Genomic DNA, 16,667 nt, shown 5'->3' with positions numbered 1-16,667 from the left:
CGCTGAGGAAAAAGTTGCTTCGAATAACCTCAGGAATCTCTCATTTCTCGCTTGTACAATAATTTTGGGACACCCTGTATGTATATCTGTATCTATCAATGTAACTATAAATAGTATCTTCTCTTTCAAAATTGTCCATTTTTGTGCGCAATCTGAGCGCGAATTAGGGAGAAATTACTGCGATTTCTTAGGGGAGAATAAAAAATTAGGGAGAAATTACTGCAATTTCTTAAGAGAGAACAAAAATTTGATAGTAATAAAAATTAAAAAAAATTGATGCGCCTACATTTACTTGAGTGCTTAAATATTAACGACAAAAGGACAGAATTTTGTTTCGACTTGATAAATAAACGGAATACCATTTATACTTAACAAGTTATTATCAGAAATCGCCATTACGAGTCAAGGTTACGTGAAGATTACGTTAAATATTATGTCGTGGTCGTCGAAGTACCGCAAAGGGTTAACTATCGGCGCGCGAAATCCTGTCGCTTCTGTTTTTAAGTCTACATGAATTTTTATTCGATTGGATATTTGTTCGATAGCGTCGAATAAAATTGTATATTCGTTGAGTCTTTTATCTCTTATCCGTCATCCGAATAAAATTTCGCCCGACTCTGATAGGCACGTACACGACCGTAGTGCCAATAATTGTTGCCAGAATTGAAATAACTCGAACAATAATAAAGTTTTCGAGCTGAAATTATATCGCTGCAGTTTCTGTACACGATGTTGAAGAGGATCGAGCATGGGTCATTTCTTGATCCTATCTGTTTTCACAAGAATATAAATTATTGTCTTTAACACTGAACCTACCATCTGCGACACATTTTTGGGACACCCAGTATACATGTATCATCTTTCCTGCAATCGATGCACAAAATTTTTATGTCGCATAAGGACATAATCGCATAGTAATCTTGCTTCTGTTCAAACTAGTGAAAGATCTCTTTTGTTCTCCAGAAACGAATCATTGTGACATTAAAGAAAAAACAAGTATAAATAATACATCATTATGGCATTTATCGCAAAAAGTCGACTATTCCTATAACTTCGTCCAAATGGTTTTCTAGGAATATCGAGACGTTCGCCGCGATGTCAAGTATGCAGAAAAGATCGGCGAGAAAGTTCGGCCGCTAACGAAGTCGGAATTTTATTTCTGCTCGGGGCGAATGAACGAAACTGCCGCGGGCGTTGTTTGGTAAATCGAGTTCGCGCGAGCTACAATCGCGGAAACAAGAAGCAATCGAAGCCGAAACTTCGGCAAAGCGGCGAGCGTAACTTCGGGGCGCGCCGCGCCGCGCCGGCAAGAAACAACCCGTGAGAGGAAAGCTGATTCGGAATGCGCCGCGATCTTTGTTAATCCTCGGAAGAACTTTACGCTGTTCGAAACTATCTTCGTCAACTCGCAAAACCGCCTCGCCCCTTTGCGAGCGGTTCCGCCGGCTGCCGATCGATGTATTGTTTCTTCTTTTCTTTTTTTGTATTATTGTTCGCTTAATGAGATTTAAAACCGAGCCGACGGTGGGTAGAAGCGGCGGGGAAAGGAAACTTCGTCGGGGCTGTTTCACCCAGTTTTTCCAGCTCTGCGCCCGTGGCCACCCCCGGCGCGCGAGTGGCCGCGAGAAGTTTCGACTCCCCGCCGTCGATAGATCGACCAACTTTCCTCGAAACTCACCAAGTAAAGATGCGCGAGATGGCTGGTAAGCAGTGCGTAAGCACCTGCGGAAGAGCCCATCAGGAACAAACTTGGCTGCAAAAGAGACGCGCCCAGGGCTCCGCAAACACCGCCCCCAAGGTAGATCGTCGCGACACCTAACCGACCTTGTTCCACCTGTAAAGAACACATTTTCACCGTTCAATTCTCGTAACAGGATTCGAATCTCTCGTTTTACCCGCGAGCTACTGTTCTTTGATTTACCAGATTTTCAATTCTGGGAAATTTACGATAGAATGTGGCTGATTCTTCTTTACTTTTTTATAGTGTATTTTACTTAATTCGTAATCATTATTACTGGTCTGCGAGACTGTTACTAATTTCTTATTCATTCTTATTCGTAATTCCAAGAAAAATAAGAAAAGGAACGCTTTTAACACTGGATTTACGAAACCCGTCAAAATGGCGGGTCGCGAATTTTTTAATTTACGATCATTCGTATCGGAAATATACGTTTATGAGTTATTTATTCAATTTATATGTTACATACGGCAAATGTTACTGCAACAGCTCTTGTTAAAAATCAGAACTTTTATAAACTGATATAAAACAGCTGTTTCTTGTGCCCCGTAAATCTAGCGTTAATATCACTTTCTTCAACTAGTTCGAACTTTGACCACTTCGTTATCGATGTTCGAAGTGAGATCAATTGATTTTCATTTTTTACATAACACATTTATGTCAATAATAATTGTGTTTAATTACTGGGACAAGGCATTTTAATCGCCGGAACAGAATTGAAATTAAGCGTTGGGTCATAAGGGACTGCAAACAAATCTCAATTAATGGAATTCTTATCTTCTCCTCGATCAGCTCTGTCGTTTCTTTTGTTAGAAAAGAGTCTGCTCTTTCAAATAAATATTGACAAACATCGACGAGAGTTAAATTATAAGAATAGAGTAATTTCTCCCGAAAATGCCGAATTTCAGGTTGCTCCGAATTTCTCTGTGCTAGTCCTACGCCTACGCGATTCATTGCTACGCCGATGCTAAGAATCGACGGAGTCGGTCAACCAAAGAATTACAAAAAATCCGCTGCCTTTTTTTGCACAGCGCCCCGAGTTTCGATAAAAACGAGCCGCGAGGCCGAAAAAATCGCGACTTATTATCCTCAAATCCGCCGGTCTCAATTCCGACCTCCGAACGATTTCTGGAAGAAATTACCATAATACCAGCATGACTCGGACACTTTTTTCAAACGTCCAAGCACAAGCACGTTCGCCTTAAATCGCGCAAGATACGAATAAGCGCAAGATACGAATGACTGAAAACTAGCCGCAAAATAATGGAAAAAGGGACGGAGGTCGGTGGAAATTGAGAGGTCAGCTGGGAAGTTAGTAGCCGGCGTCCAAGGGTTAAAAACCAGCCTGGAACGTTCACAGTCTAATATCCGAAGCGGTTTCCAGCCGATTCAACCCTTTCAGGGTATGAAATCGATCGAGCCGGCGCACCGGCCAGGAAAGATTCAACGTGGTCGACGACGAGCGGAAAAAGGAAGGGGTGGAAGGTGGGACGGTTGCCGGCGGTGGCGATGCGGCGGTGGTGGTGGTGGTGGTCCGCGGCCAATTAGTCTGATTAACTCACCTCGAGCAGGGTGGCCAGCACCAGCTGGATGACCACGTTGAGTGCAAGGTGAAGCGCGTTCGAGTGCAGGAGCATGTACGAGGCGAACCTCCAGCCCTGGATCCTCTGTCGGGGATCGTAGACCAGCCACCTGTGCAAGGTCGCTTCATCCCCCAGGCAGTGAACGGCTATCTGTCGTGATCGAGAATGCGTTTCAATCGGCCAAGTAAATCGCGATAACGAGCGGCCGGGGTATAATGGTCCCCGGCAACAGAAACAATTGAAAGTGCACTCGACGCGGAATGCAGCCTAAGCATTGCCGCGGCTCTGCAGTAACCTTTTTTCCGGAACTTGCTGATCTTAACCCTTTGCACTCGAGTGGTGACTCCGAGTGACACCGCTAAAAATTCTTGTATTTGTTTTTATCTTATATTTATTTATGTTATAAAATAATCTCTACGTTATCGTGTTGTTGTTTATATTTAACACGTTCCCTGCCAGACCGTTTTTTGAAGACTTTCCGTTCAAGCCGCGTGGGGCGTATGCGCCCCACGCTTTACATTTGTATTATTTTGTTTCTGGCGTATGCTTTACAATAATTAAAATAGTGCAAAAATCATAATTATCAAGGAAAGGTTGTATAGTTTAACATGCATAACACAGCAAACCAATAAATTTATTTTTCTAGGAATTACTTTAACAAATACTTGGCTGAATATTATTATGCCAAGCGAGTTGCATCCTCACATATAATTTTTTTTATCATGCCTATATTAGTTTAAAATATAACATTTTAGTTAAATTCAAGTTTGTATGCGATTACAAAGGGATGTTACGATGAACTTTGTTAAAACATGGCAAACATAAGTGTGGTTTATCCACACAACTATCGCAGAATGTTACAACTTTTACAGTACTATAGAACTATAAATCAATCCCAGCTTCAGTGAAGCAGTAAGTATTGTGTCAACGACACGCGAATAAATGACTGATCGGAATAAGAGAAATGCAATTAAAACAAGTTACAGTAAAGAAAAATTGCCCATCACGCCGCGTGGGGCGTATACGCCCCACGATTAAATGAGGGCATCAGCAATAGTATTAAGATGTCCATAATTGACTGCATAATGAATTTTTAAAAAATTCTTCATTTTACAATGATAATACCAAATGGCTTGAACGGAAAGTTCAGCGTGGGGCGTATACGCCCCACGCGGCAGGGAACGTGTTAAGAGACCGATGAAAGGGTAACAGTTTTTATAAGTTGCAAGACTCGATTTTATACGCACAGACTGCACCGAGTCGTATCAAATGGAAATAGGTCAGAAACGGTCATCTTGGATTTAGAGTTAGAATGGCTTCGAGTGCAAAGGGTTAAAACACTGGAACTGCTGAACGAGTCGGAACGACTGATTTCTGATCGTTTCTTTCGCGATCTTCGATACCGTGAAAATGTTTTCGCCAGAAATTTGTATACGAGCTTCGTCATTCGAGCGTACGTTGCAATAAAAATTGTGGGAAGTTTGGATAAATTCAATCTTGTTATTGTTAGGAAACATTAGTCACGTTTAGGGCTTGGTAGTTCCAGTGTTGACACGGTCTCGTTCGCTTGATAGATCGCGATTGATATTGGTTGTTAAGCTAGCACGTTTGAAGCGTTGCATAAACCGTATAAATTGCATAAATCGTATAAATTGCATAAATCGTGTAAACTGCATAAATCGTGTAAATTGCATAAATCGTATGAACTGCATAAATTGTATATATTGCATAAATTGTGTATATATTGCATAAATTGTATATATTGTGTAAAGTGTAATGTTCAACAAAATACAATAGAAACTTTCCAACGAAATAAAATAAAATGAAATGCATCGAATTTAGAGATGAAGGATGAAATCTCTGACTATGAATCTGTCTGCAAATACTAACTTTCGTACGTCATTTTACAAAAATTCGGTGTGAAGAGAATTCTCCTTTGTCACCTAAAAGGGTACTGATTGTAAAAGGATAATCAAACTGCCGTTAGAACTAGTTGATTGTATCCTATTACGTACATTCCATTAATTGTGTAATATATTCCATTAATTGTACGATGGTCTATTAATTCTATTCTATTATGTACATTGTCATTTGCATTCTGTCAATTGTACTCTATTAATTGCACTGTAATTTGCACGTTCTCGTTCGTATTCTATTAATCGCACTCCATTAATCGTATTGTATTGTACTATGTACATTGTTGTTTGTGTCGTATCAATCTACGATCAATCTATCTATCCTATTACATACACTGCCGATGCCATAAACGCGCGATGATCTATCTATAACTCCATCATTTCGTAGTTAACACCTTGTCGTATCATTTTCTTCGTAGTTACGACGATCAAAAGTTTTTCGATTGCAATAATTTCGCGCGAAGAAGAATATATTAATAATATATATTAATATATTAATAATAATAATAATAATAATATAATTATATATTATTATAATATAATAATTATAATTATATTATTATTATTATTATTAATATATTAATATATATTATTAATATATTCTTCTTCGCGCGAAATTATTGCAATCGAAAAACTTATCATATATATTATAATAATATATAATTATATTATTATTATTATTATTATTAATATATTAATATATATTATTAATATATTCTTCTTCGCGCGAAATTATTGCAATCGAAAAACTTTTGATCGTCGTAACTACGAAGAAAATATATACATATATATAATATAAAATAATATAATATAATATAAAATATTATATTATATAAAATAATATACATATATATAATAATAAATATAATAATAATTTATATTTATCGCGTGTCTACATTTACGTAAATGTTTATACAGGTCATTACTAAAAATCTCCATCACGTGTCAGACTCGTCGAAGTATGGCAAGGGATTAAAGAAAGAAAAAAAAACAATGAACGAATACTAATGGACATTAAAAAAAAAATTGTACCAGCCGCTGGACATATTAAAAATTGTATTAGAATGCCAGATTACACGGTTCCGGCTCGATTGGAAGAGAAAAGCGTATCCGTCAGACGTTCGGCCGGAAAGGGAAATAAACGGAGTAACACAATTGCGTTTGCCTTTCGACGTTTCATCGTTTACGCGGATCATCAGGAAAATAGTTCGTTCGAGCGATTGCACAATAAAAAATCAGCGCGCAGGCAATTAGAACGAACGATAACCCTCCGCCGATCGAAATATCGCAGAATATCAGACAATCCCTTCTCGTCGAACGCGCAATTTGGCTCGCAATTGAACGTCGCGTCGTGCGCTAGCGCGACACGAAAAATCCATGCGCGCGCTATTTGATCGGGCCTGAGGGGCAGGGGGAGGGATGAATGGAATTACCGAATAGACAATTATTTACGCGGCGCGGGATTTTCGACAGTCATCCCCCATTAAAATTCGGCGATCAGAATCGGATCGGTTCCCGGTATTCGTCACACGATCGGAAGAGCAAAAACATGGACACACGCGAGCCCGGTTATTCGGCGAATAATTAATTCTATCTCGGTAGTCCGGCCGATGGAATGGTAATTAATCATGACCGCGTATTTAAACGGTGGATAAACCGGCGCGACACCATTGTCGGCCTTGAAACTTGAAACACCCGATCATCAATATGAATGGCGATCGGACGGCTGCGGTTAAAAAAGACGCGTGATCCCGCGATCCGTTCGTTCGCGCGGTGGAGAACTGTTATTTAAAAAATGCCATTGTCGAAACGTGCGAACGACGCGACGCTGATCGGAACATTGTTCAAGGTGGTAATTTGTTTAACTCTTCGGGGCACGGCGGGATTAAAAATGTCCCATTTCTTCGAATCACCTCGAAGTATTGCGATATTGGCACCCATGCGGCACGATGGGACTATTCCAGTCCCACGCTGTAGCAACAAATTTTATTGAATTATAATATTATATATTATATTATAATATAATATAATATAATATAATATAATATAATATAATATAATATAATATAATATAATATAATATAATATAATATAATATAATATAATATAATATTAATATAATAATATAATATATATAATATAATATTAATATAATAATAATAATATTATATAATATAATATTAATATAATAATGTAATATATATAATATAATAATAGTATAATATAATATAATATATAATATAATATTAATATAATAATATAATATATATAATATAATAATAATATAATATAATATTATATTATTATAATATTATATAAAAAACGTGACGAACCCAAAAGGGTTATAAATATGCAAAACTGTAAATGTAAAACTGTACATGTAAAACTGTTAAACGGAGACAATAGACTGCGGATCTCGGCGAAAAAAATGAATCGTTTCTAATTGAATCGTCCGAAGCGGAAATTGAATCGAGATACATTCTATCTTCCCGATAATTTTATACCATCAGAAAGTCACTGTCTTCGGTAGCAATAATCGCTGGAAATCCGTTCCGCTGTCTCTCGCAGCTCAGAAGTTACAGAGCGTCGCGAAACGCTCGAGCACGCGCAACCGCGCGATTCTAATCGAACAATCCGCGACAAACCGCTCGGAACGATCGCGATCGTTCGGATCAGCTTCCGCGAAGAAACGCGGCCGGGTATAATCGGTTGCGCGAATTCTTGGCTCGTCCTGTTACCAGCGGCGAATTACCGGGATCGATATTCATGAAGTCTGATCGGGCCAATTAAACTCGAAGCACTACCGGTTAGTTCGCGAGCCGGTATCGAATTTTCCTACGTAATTGATCGATGATAAAATTCTGTTACAGATATCAAATTTTCGCCGTGGATCGAGTTAAATTGTTCGTCGCGGGCTTTCGTAATTGAAAGCGGAGACCTTGCGGTCCCGCTAATGCGTTCCCGGACTCCTCTAGTGGTTTTAAAAGGTTTTAGATGGCGGTTCCGGAGAATGTTCCAGCGAACCGCGCGCCAGCCACGCAAGATTGGCGCGTTTCTGTTGCGTTTGCACGCGCCGATGCAATTCGTAACACGTGTCTGACGCGAAAATTTGGATAAGAAGAGTCGATTCGGCGCAGTTTTTTCAAGAAATGTATCTAACACTGTATCATTAAACTGTAATTATTAATATAATCTAAATGTAATTAATAATATAATTATATATAATTAGTAATAACAAGTAATATAATTAAATATAATCAATAATAATAAATAATATAATTAAATATAATCAGTAATAAAAATAATATAATTAAATATACTCAATAGTAATAAATAATAAGATCAAATATAATCAATAATAAATAATATAATTAAATATACTCAATAGTAATAAATAATATGATCAAATATAATCAATAATAAATAATATAATTAAATACAATCAATAGTAATAAATAATATACTTAAAATATAATGAAACTGTAATAATAAAACTGTATATTTAAAGAAGTGTATCACACAATTACACTATCAACAATTTGACTGCCGCGTCACCCATCGGTGAAATTCATAAAAATTCAATTTCTACGCCGACTCGTTATAATTTCCTGATTTCATTAAGGGGCAAGAACGTCGAAGACGTAATCGATGTCACATACTTTTGCTTTGCGATTTTCATTTGATCCAATAAAATACGATTCAAATCGATGACATTTTTTAACCTTCAAACTGCGCGCCACATGTAGGACGTTAAATTGAAGCGTCCTTATTTCCGAATCAGCTAAATATAAATACAGAGAGAGAGAGAGAGAGAGAGAGAGAGAGAGAGAGAGAGAGATACAGGGACGAGAATTTCGCCCCGCGCCCCGTGCAAACGTAGAAAATTCAAAGGCGCCTCCTACGTACATATAATTACGTCGGGCGCTAATTAAGCATCATGGGAAATGGGGAATCGCGAGGCTCAACAAGTACGTCGTTTGGATGGCAAATATACCGAGTGTCGATCATGCCCAAGAACGAGGACCATAGTCGCGAGCGCGGCTGTATTCGTTAGCAGGGGGGCGCGTAGGTGCGACGGGGCCGCCGGCGGTGATAGGAGCCGCGCGAATTCCCGTATCTCTCGGCGCAATCTTTTTCTGATACCCTCTTTTTACGATGGCCGCGATGTTCGCGCTCTCGGCCGCGCCGACATTTTCCCCGGTAAATCATCCGTCGGCCACGGATACAGGGCACTTTTGGGCCGCGGGGCGGCTTCTCGTGGCCATCCATTTTTACGTCACTGCTTTTACGACCCTAGCGAGGTTTCAGTCTCTCGGCCGTGCTTAATGCGCTTTTATGTTTGCCATCTTGGAAAACGTCGGTACCCTCGAAAATTCAGGCCACCACCGGCAATAAAGAATTTTCATATTGCACTCGCGGCGGTTCGCCCGGCCCGCCCGTTCCGCCCACCCACACGGCCACCCTCCCATCCTCCCCCTCCCCCTCGACTGCTTTTGTTTCGCTCGTCCCCTTTCGCATCGCGCCCCGAACAGAAGCACTGGCCTGATTCTTCCTCCCATTGATCTTTGATTTATTCAACCGATCGATCACCCGTGACTATCCTGATATTTAGATCGCACCTGTATCCAAACTACCACCATCCACCGGTTCCCCGTGATCAATCATATTTTGGCAAGAGTTTCGCGTGTTAACGTTGGACAACACGCTGTCCCGATGAGTTTCTTCATTAACTGCTGCTTACACAAGTTTCTTCCAATTGTCATTCTTATGCGAAAAAATAAAAAATGTAAAATTATCTGAATAACCCAATTGTAATTAGTAATATACAATGATCAGATAATAATTGATTTCGATGATACTGTACTATTACTTTAGAACAACATTTTACATTCCTAGTGAATTACTTTATATTTGAATAACTACCACCATCCACTGGTTCCTCGTGATCAATCATATTTTGGCAAGAGTTTCGCGTGTTAACGTTGGACAACACGTTGTCCCGATGAGTTTTTATTTCTTGATTAACTGCTGCTTACACAAGTTTCTTCCAATTGTTATTCTTATGCGAAAAAATAAAAAACGTAAAATTATCTGAATAACCCAATTGTAATTAGTAATATACAATGAGAGAGAGAGAGAGAGAGAGAGAGAGAGAGAGAGAGAGAGATCAGATAATAATTGATTTCGATGATACTATACTATTACTTTAGAACAACATTTTACATTCCTAGTGAATTACTTTATATTTGAATAACTACCACCATCCACCGGTTCCTCGTAATCAATCATATTTTGGCAAGAGTTTCGCATGTTTAACGTTGGACGACACGCTGTCCGGATGAGTTTCTTCATTAACTGCTGCTTACACAAGTTTCTTTCAATTGTCATTCTTATGCGAAAAAATAAAAAACGTAAAATTATCTGAATAACCCAATTGTAATTAGTATTACAATGATCAGATGAGATAATTGATTTCGATGACATTACATCGTTACTTTAGAACAACACTTTACATTCCTAATGAATTACTTTATATTTGATATCTCGATGCTTTTAATTCATGTTACACAATGCTTTGAGTACGTAAATCGTACGAAGTTGTAATATAATACATTACACAAATTCTTTACAGTCCACGCGACGCGGTATTATTGCCATAATTCTGCATGAAAAAGGATTGAAAAGCTTCCGCGGCCGACGATCGAGAAGCGTAAAAATGTCGATCGACATTTACGTTATTACGCGTTCATCCCTAGCTAGCTTTATCTCTTACGAAATTAAAGCCACAATGGTTTTACTATTTTGAGTTTGCCACGTCATTCCCAGAGCAACCGGAAATAAATTTTTATTGTGTTCCAGCGTCATCCCTCAATCGAAGGCCTGACGGGGCGGATATCAAAACATCGACGAGGCATCAATTTTTTCCAGCCGGATGCCGATTGTCGTCAAGGCAAATAATTGTCAGCGGGGGACAGCTGTCGTTATCGAGCGACCTTTTTTTCGCTCAGGCGACGCCATCGAACGCATGAATTCGAGGATTCATGTACGCCGACAACGTAAGTAGTATAGCCCTTCGATGATCAGACGAATCGCTTTTTATACATGTGCGCACCGATAATTGGATTACGACGAGTCCTCTTTTTTTATATATACTGTTAACCTGTTGGTGAAGTTTATGTAGTACATGCGATTACTAACGGCGCAGATTTTTCTAAAAAAAAATTCTACACTCTTTTTTCTTCGCGGCTAACTTGTGAAAAAATGCTCGACCCTTCTTTTTAATCGGTTAATTTATAAAGATTGCTACACTTCTCTTTTGTCTTTTTTTTAACTAGTTTGCGAAGACTGTTTCATTCACCTTAATTTATAGTTTCTTTGCTCCATTAGAAATATTTATTTATCTGTCGAGATAATTCATTATAGTCGAGAATAGATTATAATCGAAAGAGAGAGCTTATCAAATGTTATTCAACATTTTAATACACAGAATTTTAAAGCGTTAAAAACTTTATAAATGCATAAAATTCAACATAAAATAATTCTATTATAGAACAGAATTCTAAAAACAAGAATATCATCAATAGATCGTAATCTTGAAAACAGTAATGCAATTCTTGTCAATTGCCGATGTTTATAACTTCATTTCCGTGCGTCAACGTTAGAATACACTATTAAAATCTTCTAAAGTCTCGCGACATTAAACGACAGTCATTACCAAGTACCAACAATAATGGAAATTGCGTCCATCCATTCAAAACCACGAGTATAATTGACCGGAGACCCTATTACCCTATACAAGAGGGGATTGGAACAGAAATTGAATTTTCACTGCGCTCCCGTGGCGATTTTTCAATCGACACACCGTCGAATTAAACTCTAAAGAACGTAGATCGGACTACACCAATACCAGGCGAAAAGTGTTCGTGTGCGCGTGTGTGTTTTTAAAATTGCCATCGATCGATCGACGAGCTTTCTACCGAAGTGGTAACAAAGAAATTCACTTGTTAGTGTTTTCCTATTGAGATTGTTGGATCTATGAGCCCTCAAATTAAAGCTGAAAGAACGCAGATTAAGGTAGAATCGTTGCCAAGTACAAAGCATCGCGTTCTCCTATTCAAAATCACGATCGATCCACCGAAAGTCGCAATTTTTCTATCGCAGTGCTCGCAAAGAAATTTTTGCAAAGACTTTTCAATACCTTCCTGTGGAGATTTATTAACCTACGACCGCTCAAATTGAAGCTTATAAAATACAGATTAAGCAAAAGTTATTCTCGAGTTAACCATAGTGCACCGACATATTTAAAGTCGCGATGGATCGTCGAGGGGTCCGAATTTTCCAGCGAAAGGATCGCGAGGAGATGAACTTTTTATCATCCGTCTTTGAGATTTTTTAATCTGCGGGCCCCGAAATTGTTTCGATTAAATAAGATAAGATGCACGCCGTTCGGCGATGATTACCGAGGGGATAGAAGGATCGAGGATCCAACAGCTCCACACGGATGCGCTTCGCCGCGGTTCTCCCGGGCGTATCTCGACGTTTCATTAGCCCCGGGAACGTTCATTGTCGTTTTACTATCCCCGTTACATTTTCCCGCAATTTTAAGTTCGCCCATTCGAGATTGGACGCATTCTTCGCCGCAGTGGCCAGGCCCGTAACGATCGCCGGAACTTCAAAGCAATTATGATCTTTCGGGGGTAGTGACCCGGGACAGTTCGCGATCAAACGCCGCCGACTTCGGCGTTCTCTTCTTCTAATGAAAAAAGAAAGGGAGACACGGTGGACTATTGAAGGATGATCGAATCGATCCTCGAAATCGTTCGTTTGGTCATGAACTTCCGGTCGCCGGAGCGAAGAGAAACGAGACTGAACATTTTCCGTGGTTATCTCTTTTATTGCTGTATTTACACAGGATTCGTTGTTCGTGAGCCGGCGGCCGATTTAATTGAGATTAATTGCTATTACTTAATTAAAGGGACGTTGTTCTGCCAACGTCAGTCCTTTTCTGGAGGTTTTTCTTTTCACGGATAGTAAATGAATTAACGTAAATATTGTGTCAAAGTGCAATACTTTGTATGAAAGTACTTCGTCTTCGAAAAATTATTAGATTGTTATGTTTGACATAAACTTGACAATAATTTTTGCTCAATCTGCATTTTTTAAGGTTCAATTTGAGGGGCCATAGGTTAATAAATCTTCACAGGAAGGTATTTAAAAGACAATTTCTTTGCGAGCCCTGAAATAGAAAAATTGCGACTTTCGGTAGATCGATCGTGATTTTGAATAGGAGAACGCGATGCTTTGTACTTGGCAATGATTCTACCTTAATCTGTGTTCTTTCAGCTTTAATTTGAGGGTTCATAGGTCCAACAATCTGAACAGGAAAGCATTAAAAAGTGAATTTCTTTGTTACCATTTCGATAGAAAGCTCGTCGATCGACCACACACAAACACTTTTCGTCTGGTATTGGTGTAGATCGATCTACGTTCTTTAAAGTTTAATTTATATTAATATTTTTACAATATTAATGCAATTAGTTTTTTGTTTATAACATAATTTTTACAATATTAATGCAGGAAAAGTTCGAACCGAAATTAATTTGTTATTCGGATGTCACAGATCTTTTCATTTTATACGACCGCACGAATCGTATGTGAAATGAAAAATTAAAGGTATTTTTTTCTCAACCATATTACCAGCCGTCTACTAATTTTCTCAATAGTTTAAAAACTTCAAAGACGGTAGCACGCGTCAAAGAAAAAGTTCGTACTTCTCTAAGAAAAAATTCGCCTCCTTCTGTAGAACTAAAAAAAAATGGAGATTCGAATTAAAACGAGGGCTCCGTTAACAAACGCGTAATCTCATTAGGAACCCGCATGCGAAATTCGAAGTTAATTAGCCGTGGGTGGAGCGTGAGTTTTCAGTTAAAGAGGAAAGTAGTTTTGAGAAAAACGCGTTTAAAGTTTCGACTCTGATACCTGGCTGGATTGTTCTACTAAAAGTGTAATAACTGTCTTAATTCCTCGCATCTTTGAACTTGCTCTAGCAAGTTCATTGAAAATACACCCGCGGAACGTTCGCGAAATTAATTAATCGATTGTATTGCGCACAGCAAGTCCGGATCGTGTTTAGAAACTTCAGAACTATAAGAATTACACGAAACACAAACTTAATTAAATCAGAGTTAACTTGGATTGTGAGTTAAAATAGGTCACGGTATAAATCGAGTACTAATTATTAGTAACAACAATCTTCTGAACGATTCTTTTATAAACGAGCGTGGATTTTAAATGCACGATTTTAGATGATTCGCACGATTTTAGGATTTTTAAGCATCGATTTTAGAATGAAAAATTTGTGTGTGCATGTCAATTTTATTATATTATTACCAGAATGAGTTTTATAATAAATGAAAAAACGAAATTTATCTTATCCCGACTTTTGTAACATATTTTACTATGAAATGACGATCTGCACGAAGATCATCGAAGACTTAGCGATACAAAATGGTTAAAATTCATGCGTCTTTTAACGCGTTAGATTTAATATCGAGGAATTCTCTTCGACAGTGCTCGGTGCGGGGGAATTTCGTAGCAAATTGTCGCGAATCGCATCGATCTGTATAGCACTGTGCATCGTTTAAGCCGAACATACGATTCATTTGGAAGTTCGCCGCGAAAGCCGGGGCAGCTAAAAACGCTGGCAATCAGAGCCGATTCTCGCAGGCGGCAGGAAACTTTCCGGTGATTTATTAGCGGGCCCTCTAACGAGCCATATTTACGGTGCCGCTTCTCTACTTTTGATTTATCACGTTCGTTATCCTATCTCTCGCGATATTACGGAAGAACCTCGGGCCGATTATTACGCGGACGAGAGCTCGACTTTTCGGCGAGAGGTACCGCGTAACCGGATATCGCCGTTTCCGCTATCTCAGCGTTTCATTAACCCCTCCCACCCTCTCTCTCTTTTTCCCTCTCTCTCTCTCTCTCTCTCACTCTCTGACTGTCCGGAAGTATTATCGTTCGTTTCATCGCGCGAAACTGGACGACCGGCGTACAGTCTCGACGATTAGCTTCCTCCCGGCCTTTCGCCGATCGCGAACAATGGAAATGGAAAACGCGGAGGAGCCGTGTTCGGAAAACGTGCCCCAGCCCCGGGTCTCGCAAGAAAGAAGTTACCCTCCCGGGGGAACCCTGATCCCGCCGAGTCGACACTTTATCGGCCCGAGATTAGAGTAATTGAAATCGAAATATTATACGATCCAGGATTCGGATATTAAACCGAGTTTAATGCGCCTAGTCGGATGTGTTCCTGCAAGTTTAATGGCTTCATCTGCGCGGAACAAAGTAGAAAATTCCTATCGCAGTGGCGAACTCCCGCTGCGAATCTGAATTCTAATTAATATTTCACGGATAATGAGATTCCCGGATTTCGGGAGCCGCTGCATCGGCGACCTCGAAATATGGATTCTCCATTTTCAAGAATTCTCTTTCACGGTTTTGTTACGTGCTGCGCGATAGCGCGATCGGAGGAACAGTGACGAACAATTGGCAAGGTGCGACGAGATTTAGCATTTACGGATCACGAAATAGCGTATAGCGAATAATGTTCGACACAGTGTCGTTTCACTTTCAATTTGCTTTTTGATGTACTGGAGCATAGCTTCTTTCGATCTTGTGAAAACTGAGCTGGTTGAGAAAACGTGCTTAAAAGGTTTTCTTTGGTTCTTATTTACCAAATGGTTGGAATAATATAAGTAATAAATGATATAGATTGTGGAGGTGGTGGAGAATGGTTTCTTGCGAGAACAATGAGATGATATAGGGAAGACTTGAGAATAGCTTCTTTTTTTATTAGGTATTATAAGAATTATTTAATCGTTATATATTATAACAATTATTCAAGGATTGTGTACTATGAAAATTACTAAAAGAGATTATATGCTATAAAAATTACTAAAGGATTATATATTATAAAAATTATTAAGGGATTGTATATTGTAATGATTACTCCACAGGATTATACTAAAAGATGATGTACTATAAGAATTACTAAAATATTATATACTATAAGTGTTATCAAAGTATTATATATAATATATTATAGGAATTATTAAAGCATTATATATTATAATAATTACTCGAGGATTATACTGAAAGATTATATAATATAAGAATTACTAAAAGACTATATACTATAAGAATTACTAAAAGATTATATAATATAAGAATTTGCTAAAGGATTGTATACTATAAGAAATATTAAAGCATTTTATATAATAATAATTACTCAACAATTATATTAAAAGATTACATACTATAAGAATTACTAAAAGATTATATAGTATAAGAATTACTAAAGAATTATATGCTATAAGAATTATTAAAGCATTATATACCATAAAAATCACTAAAAGATTATATACTATG

The 16,667-nt window shown here is 38.4% G+C and overlaps 1 protein-coding gene across 5 annotated transcripts in view; it reads right to left on the bottom strand.

Annotated features, from left to right (window-relative positions):
• Nucleotides 1-16,667, bottom strand: part of rho-6 (serine protease rhomboid 6) — a 287,122-nt gene that overhangs the window by 9,360 nt on the left and 261,095 nt on the right. For all 5 annotated transcript variants that reach the window (XM_033473974.2, XM_076525044.1, XM_076525036.1 and 2 more), the window contains 2 exons: nt 3,301-3,471; nt 1,679-1,834 (listed from right to left, as the gene is read on the bottom strand). In XM_033473974.2, coding sequence (XP_033329865.2) covers nt 1,679-1,834; nt 3,301-3,471 — 327 coding nt within the window. The remainder of the gene's footprint in view (nt 1-1,678; nt 1,835-3,300; nt 3,472-16,667) is intronic.

The sequence above is a fragment of the Megalopta genalis genome, chromosome 1 (assembly GCF_051020955.1).
Source record: "Megalopta genalis isolate 19385.01 chromosome 1, iyMegGena1_principal, whole genome shotgun sequence".
NCBI classification, from domain to species: domain Eukaryota; kingdom Metazoa; phylum Arthropoda; class Insecta; order Hymenoptera; family Halictidae; genus Megalopta; species Megalopta genalis.
The sequence above is the reverse complement of the archived record's forward strand: the minus strand, read 5'-3'. Positions and strand labels throughout refer to the sequence as shown.